Source organism: Trematomus bernacchii, unplaced genomic scaffold, assembly GCF_902827165.1.
Source record: "Trematomus bernacchii unplaced genomic scaffold, fTreBer1.1, whole genome shotgun sequence".
NCBI classification, from domain to species: domain Eukaryota; kingdom Metazoa; phylum Chordata; class Actinopteri; order Perciformes; family Nototheniidae; genus Trematomus; species Trematomus bernacchii.
In genome coordinates this window covers 10,001-20,731 of record NW_022987830.1, presented here as the reverse complement: position 1 = coordinate 20,731, position 10,731 = coordinate 10,001, and the positions used below count along the sequence as shown (strand labels likewise).

Here is a 10,731-nt window from a genome sequence, read left to right as displayed (position 1 = left end):
CTACGGCAACAGAGAGGTACCAAAATCGCACATATTGTGACGTTTAAAATATGTCTGAGTAATACATGTATTTTTGATGTGTCATAATTCCACTGTAGTAAGCTATATCATTTTAGATTAATACATTTAATTTGTTCTAATTAAGTTATGACTGATGCATTTAATCGTTCGAGTGTTATATTGCTGTTAGGATGTATTCAAAGTTTTACATAAAGCAACAAAACATTTTTTCCCACAGGAAAACACCCAACATTTCTGTAGAAGTTGATGCCCTGTTTCAGCATTCTAGCCACATGAAATTTGTTTTTCGTATGAGAAAACAAAAGAAAGGGAAAACGAAACCTACAGAGAGTAATGCTCTGGCAAATGACATTCAGCGAATACCTCCTCCTACGCACCGGTCGAATGCAGTTCCTCTGTTTACTTCCTTCTTAACACCGTCCGTCCCCTTCCAGTCAGTCAGACGCTCGAGACGATGAAGAGAGGAGCGGCACTTAAAGCTTCCGTTTCAAAGATTATTACGGTAAGTTTTCCATATCTCTGGCGTTATCAATAACACGTTGTTTAGTTACCAAATAGCAGCTAACTTTACAGATTGGCTGTAAGATATACAACATAAATACTATACTTTTCTTTAGGCAGGTATCCTGACTACATTTTTACATTACGTCACATATAAGTAACTTCGTCGCTTGGGCTATTTCTTTACATTTGAGCTTTCATAGAAATGGAATGACTCTCAACAAATATTTTGCAGAGAAGATGTGTGTGATTTGCATGTAGAATGAGTTGGGTTCTTATTCACAGCTCAACAATTATTCATGTTTTTCTGTTTGACACAACATTTTCTTAGCAGTCTGTGTTATATAGATATAAAATAAGTTGCCAGTTTGGCTGGTGGGGGCTTCCCATCTGTAGCCTACTGTGAAACTCCCTTCACAGCCTGGTTAGCCCCTCCCCACTGTGCTCCTCCTGCCAGCTGACCTCCTGATGTTTCATTTTTAGGGTGAGCAGCACAAGTCAAGCATCAAGATGGATTATAAATATGACAATGGATTAGAATTGTTGTTGGCTCACATGAATTTAGAAGACATCATCAACGCTGCAGAGACTCTTTATCAGCTTGAAGAAGACGGGGAGGAAGGAGGCTTGTCGTTGGAAGAGGAAAGTCTCTCCCAGGAGGAGATGGACGAAAATGAGGAGACGGGGGTCTCGGGGAGTCAGCAGAAGGACTATGATGATGGGGTTGGTGGTGTTCGGTACGGGACAGTGACAGACCTCTTGTCTTTTGTCAACCTGCTGTCCAACATGCAGGCAGCAGCCATGCAGCATCTACCTGAGGAGATTGGAGTCCTACTGAACAAGGTAAGAAGACTTATTTTGTCTTTTGACTGTGCTTCTTTGATAACAACAATGAACATTTGTGTGCATGGACATTCTATAACTGTTCCTTAACTGACCTTGCAGAAGGACATGGCTGTTAAAAAAGGCCGCTACCAGATCAACATAGACGTGCTCCTCTTTCCATGGAAGCTGACCTACAAGAATCATGGCACTAGCCTTGTGCCTAAGGGATCATTTGGGAAAGTCCACTTGGCTCAGGACACCAACACCAGGAAGAGAATGGCTTGCAAACTGGTGAGGCCTGCTGCGCAACAGCTGGAATTCAGCCTGCACTGACTTCTCGAAAGTCTTACAATAGTTGCCAAATATTTCTTTTGCCAAGTCATCTCTGCTTACCAAGCATCTACTCCTGTGTTTGTACAAAGAATGTTAATGTCAGTATGACATCTGCTTGTTTCCCCTTGAAGTAAAAGAGGAACACAGCTAGTAAAAGAAGAACCATTATTTTTGTAACAAACTAAACTTACAAAATGGACCAAGATTAATGCAAGAATGGAAATTGAACAGATTCCACTGCTTCTCAGGATGTTTTTGTCATATTCATAATGAAAGAGATAAATCAGCATGTTGTGATGTAACTCCTAATTTCCCAGCAGAGCTTTCAAAACACATTCCACTCTTTTATTATCTTTCTAACCCTGCATTATTAACCTGAGGGGGTGAACAGCGTGTTTACATGAAAAATATTGACATATGAGAAAGGAGTTGTGTCATACAGTCTGGTGTTATCATGAGAATGCTATGTGGACACAGTGTATTGTACACCTTGTTAAACACACAGTGACGGCTTACTGGCACACAATTATGTTTGGTGTCTGAGTTACAATAGATTTCCTGCATGTTAGAAGACAGACCTGTTATGATGCATTTCATATTTACATTATTATCTTCACAGATCCCTATGGAGCACTTCAGAGCAGCCGATGTGGAGTTCCAGGCCAGGTTTCGCCACGAGAACATTGCTGAGCTCTACGGCGCCGTGCTCTGGGACCAAAGTGTCCACCTGTTCATGGAGGCCGGAGAGGGGGGCTCGGTCCTGGAAAAACTTGACAGCTGTGGGCCCATGAGGGAGTTTGAGATCATCTGGGTGACCAAGCAAGTCCTGCGGGGCCTGGAGTACCTGCACTCACACAACGTCATCCACCACGACATCAAACGTAAGAGCAAAAAACTTGTTTCTCACTTGTCGGGTGTTATTGAGTTGCAGTAAGCTTGTGCACATCATTCAGGAAATAATGTAATGTCAGTTTTTACGCACCCTACGTCAAAGTCAAGCCACAGACGGATAATACTTGAGGAACAGAAGTGCAACACCACACATATCCGACACAGACATTCTTCCACACTATAATAGACAGAGTATTATGAGTTTCCTCCTCATAGAATTTGACTGACACGTTTTGAGGAAGTGTAGCCATGTCACACTGTCTGGTAGCTAATGATCTAGATTACAAAAAACATTCTAATATCAGTAGGTGGGGCTCAGCAGAGGTAGGATGTGAGGTAGTTTCACGTTAGTTGAATCACATGGCGCTGCAGGGATCAAAGCATTCTCCAGAGCTGGCTGTCAACCTCATGGCCTAAAGACAGTTGGGAAATTCCAGCCTGCTTCTCATGCTTGCTCAGTGTTAAATGTAGGGTCCAGAGAGGCAAGTGACTCATGACAACGACCAGACTGGCCCTCTGCCTAGCTGCGGTTTTTAGTGCTTCCTGCCTGAGATTAAAATATGTAATTATACCTTAGAGATGTCTAATGATGATACTTTTCATCAAAGACTTTGCTAAACGCACGTTCCATGCTTGACTTCACTGGCCTTTTCCCAGTTAAATTCCCTGTAAGTGCATAATTATTATCTCATATGCCAACCTGCACAGCAAAGCATAAACAATGAAAATGCTGTGTCTCATTTCTATTATTTTGTCTGTTTTATTCAGCCAGTAACATTGTCCTGATGTCAGACAAGGCAGTGTTGGTGGACTTTGGCTTGACGGTGCAAATGACAGAGGATATATACATTCCCAGAGACCTGAGAGGAACTGAGGTAAGAACTTAAGTCGTAAAGGCTGTAAGCCCATACTAATTACTTAAAGCCATAATGTATTTTGTTCTTTGTAAATGCTTGGTCCAATCATTACTTGTATTTCTATCTAACCCTTAGTGTGGGTTTTTACTGGAAAAGGCAGCGCTCTTTTTGACTCTCAGTCTTCATACTTGTGTCTGTCTTTTTCAAAATGATTGAAAGCAAATGATAGGCAAGTTGTTGCAGACAGTCAGCGCACTCATCGACCTCACTGATGTTAATAATAGTCTGCTCAATGCATAGGGTTCTCATTACAGATGTAATCAGCACTTTGGACATTTTAAGATTAATCCAAGAGATTGCTCACATGCTTTTTCTCACGTCATGTATTTTCCTGGCTTTCCCATGTTTTGACCTGTGTGTGTGTTTGTCTATATGGGACTTTGCACATGCACCCTAGGCCTCTCAAGGCTCGGCTTGTGGAAAGTCCCAGGGCAGACACCCAGCAGTAATAATAAGAGACAGAGCTACCAAACACACTGGGCTGCTCAGGCTTACTTTAACATGGGAAAGCAGGCTGGAATTTCCAGAGATGAACTGTGATAGTGTGTTTACTTTTCACTCTCCAAAGGCCAACACGCTTCTGCACTGCCATTAGCTGGTCACACACAGCGTGGGTCTAAAGGTTATCTTGTTTGTTTTTTTAAAGAAAAAAACATTTGACTGCAAGAGGTAGTTTCCTGTTTTGTTTAGCACTGATACATAGTCCCTACAGAGGGTTCCCTATGCTGTACAGATTGTAAAGCCCCCTTAAGCCTATGTGTCATTTGTGGTATTAGGCCATAAATAAAACGTGATTGATTTTTTTAATTTGAATTGGAAACCAATAAAAGAGAAAATAGCGTCATACCTTTTCTCGCTGTTATCCTCTGCAGTGGTATTAAATCTAATAAATGTTATGTCATCTTTCTTTTTTTTTAGATGTATATGAGTCCAGAAGTGGTTCTGTGTCGAGGACATAACACCAAGACAGACATCTACAGCTTGGGCACCACCATCATTCACATGCAGACTGGCAGCCCTCCATGGGTCTTGAGATACCCTCGCACCGCCTACCCATCCTACCTCTACATTGTAAGTACTGCACATTTTTTAAAAGCCACACTTGGATCAGGGTGTTGCTATTGGATGATGGCCAAAACATCAAAAACATTTATTGTTTTCAGAGGTTAAAGCTATTTGACTTAAGTGATCTCTAGCGCCACCAATTTGGATGGTTGATCTTTTTGTTTAATAGTAAACAACAGCTAGATTTTTAGAAAGCTTGGTAAAGCCTATGCCTGTGTGATAAAACAATAGTTAAATGTATTATGATATACACATCGTTTTCAAAAACATTCAGTAGTTTAGACTGATTCAACTAGCTGGTTAGCATGCTAATTTCAGTTCATATGCTACTATTGCCCAGCCCTAGTGCAGCCAGTTATAGTGCATGCACTATTACAACTATGACAGTAATTTGAGGTAAAAGTTTATATCTTTCGAAGATTCAACCGTATAATCACAGAACTACCAAGTTATTTTTTGCTGCATTTTTATGACAACAAATCAAGTTGTGGAGTTCAGCTTGGATCCGTCAGAGAGTTTGGGTTTTAGCAATAAGCCTCACACCTACTCGAAGCCAGTAAAATAGCTATTAAACCGCATCATCACACTTTACTGTCTATCTTGAATCTTGCAACATTTGAAAAAGTGACGCTCTTTTCCGTGACCTTGTTCAGACCTTCCACAGCCTAGATTTTAACAAGATAAGAAAGGCTTAATGTGACTAGTTGCAGTGTGTGACTTTTCGCCCATTTAGTTAGTCACTACTTCTGTTTCTTTTAAAGGTTTTCCATTACATGGGTTCTTTGCTTTAAAGAAGTCCCGTTTCTGTTTTTGAAATGATTATCAGCTCTTTTGATTTTCTCACTTCCCTTATGAAACAACTGTCATGGAGAAGTAATGTTACGTGGTACAGTTGCTGCTACAGTCTGAGATGTCCTTCTTATCGTTGTTCCTTTTTACTACAACTAAATGTGTTTTACAAGTTACTACTCACAATGTCAAGAAAATGGGTGGCAGCTGCTGGAGGAATTATGTGGCCCTTGGTTTTTTTGGAAGCATTGACTTGTCTATGTAACTATACTTTTCTCACGTGCTGCAGTGTTCTAATGCCGTTTTTGCATATCTCTTTGAACAGATCCACAAGCAAGCCCCGCCTATGGAGGACATAGCAGAGGACTGCAGCCTGGCCATGCGATCCTTTCTTGAGCGAGCCCTGGAAAGGAACCCTGCTCTGCGCAGCTCTGCGTCAGAGCTTCTGAAAGACGAGGCCATCAACCCCCCCAGAGAGGATCAGCCTCGCTGCTGGAGCCTTGACTCAGCCATGGAGGAGGCCAACCACACCATGCTACGCCAGCAGTGCCAGCACCATGACACCACACAGGGTAAGCACCTACATGTTGAAGTTAATTTGGTCCCAGTACTAAGATACTTTCCATATTGAAACATGTACTCTTTTCATTTTTCTGCAGATTCTTCTCTTTACTCCGAGGACTCTGGCCACACGAGGAGGAAGGGCTCCTTGTACATTGACCTAGGGGCCTTGTCAGGTTACAGTAAACTGGTGACCGGGCCCCCTACTGCGGAATATGGCTAGCCCCGGACCACAGCCTACCAATTATGTGGCTGAACTTTAGTCAAAGGCAATTGATAATTTAACCTTTTTATACATATTGCTCTGCTGTTTTATATATCCGAGAGCTCAAGGCGACATAGGTCAGGGATGAACTGCACCTATTTACAAGTCTGAGGATTAATGGAATGAGCTCAACCTTGATGCTGAAATGGGCTGATGCGAGTCAACTGCACTGCAGGACAGTGGTTGGAAGAGATGTACTGTGTATCATTGAGCATTAACTGTCAGCTATTGGTATAATTCCCAGAGCTCTCTGCTTCTTTCTGGTGGATGCTATGTTCTTTTCTTGTGAAAATATGAGTTATAGTCTTTAAAAAAAAAGATTAATCACTAAACATATGTAAAGTATTTGTTAAAGTATGTGTGCACTATGCAAACATGTCTATGTAGTTCTTTATGAACTTCCTCTTGTTAATTCCTGTGGAATATTAATAGCATCGTAAGTGACACTTCTGTGGAATGCATGTGATTTCCTATTTGTGTTTTGCACATCCTTTGAGATGAGGTCTGATGTTCTTCTCACCAAAAAAACGTGTGTTACTTTTAGTTTTTAGTATTAAGAATATAAAGTTTGAACTTGTTTCATGATGCAATACATTAAATAAAAATGAAAATCCAATTGTGTCTGTGATATCTCAGTTATATCTTAAGTATAACATATTACAACCTTTTGTTTTGAATCTAACTTACTGTGTAGTGTTTTGTGTTAGTTCAGCTGTTGTTTGTAACACAGTAGACAGTCAACAGATGGCCCTGAGGCTCCAAAAGTGGCAGACTTGCTGTTAATTACGACATGTTCCCATTCTCTTTGGTTGGGCTTTCCTATTGTTTGGTTGCTACAGGACAGTTGAAGTCCAAGAAGGTGATAAAGTAGTTAATACTACACTGCCGTCCAAAATAAAAGTTGCACACTAATATTTATTTGGACCGCCTTTAGCTTTGAGGAAGGCACGCAGTTGCTGTGGCATTGTTTCGATAAGCTGCTGCAATGTCACAACATGCATTTCAATGAGTTGCATTCATTTTACGTCAAGATCTTGTATTGATTATGGGAGAGTCGCACTGCTGTGCAAAGTCTTCTCCAGCACATTCCAAAGATTCTCAATGGGGCTGAGGTCTGGACTCTGTGGTGGCCAATCCATGTGTGAAAAAGATGTCTCCCTAAACCAGTCATTCACAATGTGAGCTAAATGAATCCTGGCATTGTCATCTTGGAATATGTCCGTGCCATCAGGGAAGAACAACTCCATTGATGGAAAGACCTGGTCATTCAGTATATTCAGGTAGTCAGCTGACCTCATTCTTTGGGAACATAACGTTGCTGAACGTAGACCTGACCAACTGCAGAAACCCCAGATCATAACACTGCCCCCTCTTTGCTTGATGCAGGCCTATAATTTAAACCTTCTGAAACTGATTAACATCCTTTCCACGACGACAGGATATGTCTTCCGACATGATTGTTTAAAGAAATTAGAAGCTACTCACTGCATCAGCTAGGGTAAAATAACTTGTTGCCAGCTGAAACATATTAAACACTGCAGTAATTATCCAATGGAAGCCTCTTACAGATTTGCTTTTGCTTTTTTTTGGACGGGCAGTGCAATTATCCAATATAATACAAAAAGTGGACAACTGCTAATGTTCCATACTTGTTTATAGTATGTCATCAAAAAGAGCATTTAAATGGTAAAGAAATCACACATTTCTCAAAAACATTACTTTTTTATTGTTAGTCAGTTAGTGTATGGGCAGTATCTACTACTGATTTGCATCAGAGGAACCCAAGTGATTCCTACATCAGGCCTGCTCTTTCTCTTTTAAATGTCACATGTGAGTGAGCATCAATCTCTCATGTGGAGTTGCCTGCTTCAAAGCCTGATCTGAAAGTGGCAGTATAGGATATTTACTGGTTCCCCAATGAATGGGAAAGACAAATACTACCATCTGCTGGTAACATTAGATATAACTTACTGAGTTTAATCCATTGTGTTGCTGCTGAGTGGATACATTTTTTGTATAAATTGATAGCTTTTAATGAGTCTCCAATATCAGCTGTAGAGGTTACGTTTTTCAAATCTTGATTGAAAATAAACTGTCAACATGTAATGGACAATGTCATGCTGCCGTAAATCTGAAGGTAAGCACAGCCTAATGACTTCATAAAAGTGTTTGAGACACATTTTAAGTTAAAGATGTTACACAAATTATAGTAGGCCTATACATAAACACTAATTTTACTGAACAGTCTACACAAGCCAAGTGCCTTGAAAACATAGTGTAAACTTTGTAAAAATGTGTGACAAAGTCAATATTATTACATTCGCAAAAAAGAAAATTGATTAACTGTTTTTAAATAATTGCAAGACAAATCCACTCGATGACCATGATGATGCACTTCAAAAGTGCAACACACACAGTGGTTTGCAGATACAACACACCATTAAAACATAATGCAAAAGGCTACCAAGCTAGGCGTACATGCTCAGCAGTGCTGTTGTACGTTGCCAGCCGGCTAACCTGTGGTTTGTTGCATTTGTCCTCCTATCTCACGTTGCTTAAGCATGACATATATAAAATCTTATACAGTATATTAACTTCGGTGATTTAGAATCTAAATCACCGAAGTTAATATACTGTATAAGATTTTATAAGCATTTTAAAGATTCTGTAGTATTATCTAAATTTTAGATAATACTACAGAATCTTTAAAATGCTTAAATGTTTGTTGTTTCGATACACAATTGCGATAATTTTCGTGATTTGACTTTATATATTTATTTGGTGTCTACGCGTATCCTCCGGTTACTAAGATACTATGAGATAAAACTGAGTAACTCCCTTTCACTTATTTTGTAGGCTTTGCATTTCAAACACAGAGACTGATACAAATACAAATAATGATTGGTTTTATTAATAATTAAATAACAAATAGATATACATATATATATACAGTACCAGTCAAAAGTTTTATTATTTATTGAAAAATGTTCTACATTGTAGATTTATACTGAAGACATCAAAACTATAAAAGAACACATATGGAATGATCTAGTAAACAAAAAAGTGTTACAAAATCCAGAATATGATTTATATTTATCTGGCTACTGCAGAATGCTGTGGTAGCCATGCTGGTTAAGTGTGCCTTGAATTTTGAATAAATCCCCCCCCCACACCATCACACTTCCTCCTCCATGCTTCACGGTGGGAACCACACATGCAGAAACCATCCGCTCACCTTCTCTGCGTCTCACAATGACACAGCGGTTGAAACCAAAAATCGCAAATTTAGACTCATCAGACCAAAGTACAGATTTCCACTTTCTAATGTCCAATCCTTGTGTTTCTTGGCCCAAACAATTCTCTTCTTCTTGTTGTTCATCCTCAGTAGTGGATCTTTGCAGCAATTGGACCATGAAGGCCTGATTCACGCAGTCTCCTCTGAACAGTGGATGCTGAGATTTGTCTGCTACTTGAGCTCTGTGGTCATTTATGTGGGCTCTAATCTGAGGTGCTTTAATTTGTGGTTTCTGAGGCTGGTAACTCTTATGTATTTATCCTCTGCAGCAGAGGTGTCTCTTGGTCTTCCTTTCCCGGGGGGGTCCTCATGAGAGCCAGTTTCATGAGAGCCAGTTTCATCAGAGCGTTCGATGGTTTTTGCGACTGCACTTGAGGATAAATTCACAGGATAAGTTCTTGACATTTTCCGGATCAACTGGCCTTCATTTATTAAAGTAATGATGGACGATCGTTTCTCTTTACTGAGTTGAGTCGTTCTTGCCATAATATGGATTACAACAGTAGTCAAATAGGGCTATCTACTGTGCACTAACCCTACCTCTGCACAACACAACTGATGGCCTCAAACACATTAAGAAGGCAAGTAATTCCACAAATTGACTCTTGACAAGGCACACGTGTTAATTGAAAACCATTCCAGGTGACAACTTCATGAAGCTGACTGAGAGAAGCCAAGAATGTGCAAAGCTGTCATCAAGGCAAAACGGGGCTACTTTGAAGAATATAAAATAAAAATCATATTCTGGATTTTTTAACACTTTTTTGTTAACTAGATAATTCTGTATGTGTTCTTTCATAGTTTTGATGTCTTCAGTATTAATCTATAAAGTAGAACAAAATTAAATAAATAAAAAACTTCGAATTTGAAGGTGTGTCCAAACCATAGACTGTATATATAAAGTTCCAAACTGTTGACTGGTAGTGTAGATGTACAATAGGATATTGGGATTTAGACAATTCTTCATGAAAGCATTTAAACTAGTGTGATTAGTTAAATCACCTGTCCATCTAAAGTGCTGACAATGCAACCCAATCCAGGATTAGCCCCGCCCTCGGGTGTGCCGTCTGGCACGAATCGATTGGGATGAGAGACTCAGCAGAGGTATGCTTGTAAATTATTTGGAACAAATAAATACACTTGCAGTGACTTTCTTTGCCATGCATTTCCAAGAGCATCGCCTCTTAAAAGACACCATTGTTGAGTTTTGTGAGAAAATATTATGTTTAAATGTGTTTTTTAATGAAAAGATCGATGCTAAATTAGCC

General features: G+C 39.8%; 1 protein-coding gene across 1 annotated transcript; it reads left to right on the top strand.

Annotated features, from left to right (window-relative positions):
• Positions 1–422: 422 nt before the first annotated feature.
• On the top strand, positions 423–6,784 carry map3k8 (mitogen-activated protein kinase kinase kinase 8). The gene is made up of 8 exons (XM_034152725.1): positions 423–523; positions 1,006–1,365; positions 1,468–1,638; positions 2,300–2,561; positions 3,340–3,446; positions 4,407–4,559; positions 5,668–5,914; positions 6,002–6,784. Exons 1-8 carry the CDS (start codon positions 476–478, stop codon positions 6,124–6,126), a joined length of 1,473 nt encoding a protein of 490 aa, XP_034008616.1. The 5' UTR covers positions 423–475; the 3' UTR covers positions 6,127–6,784.
• The last annotated feature ends 3,947 nt before the right edge of the window (positions 6,785–10,731 follow it).

Excerpts from the sequence above, each read along its gene's own strand:
- map3k8 (XM_034152725.1), top strand. The coding sequence starts at position 476 with ATGAAGAGAGGAGCGGCACTTAAAGCTTCCGTTTCAAAGATTATTACG. Across the intron at positions 1,366-1,467 it reads TTGGAGTCCTACTGAACAAG|AAGGACATGGCTGTTAAAAA; the intron begins GTAAGAAGACTT and ends CTGACCTTGCAG. Across the intron at positions 3,447-4,406 it reads GAGACCTGAGAGGAACTGAG|ATGTATATGAGTCCAGAAGT; the intron begins GTAAGAACTTAA and ends CTTTTTTTTTAG.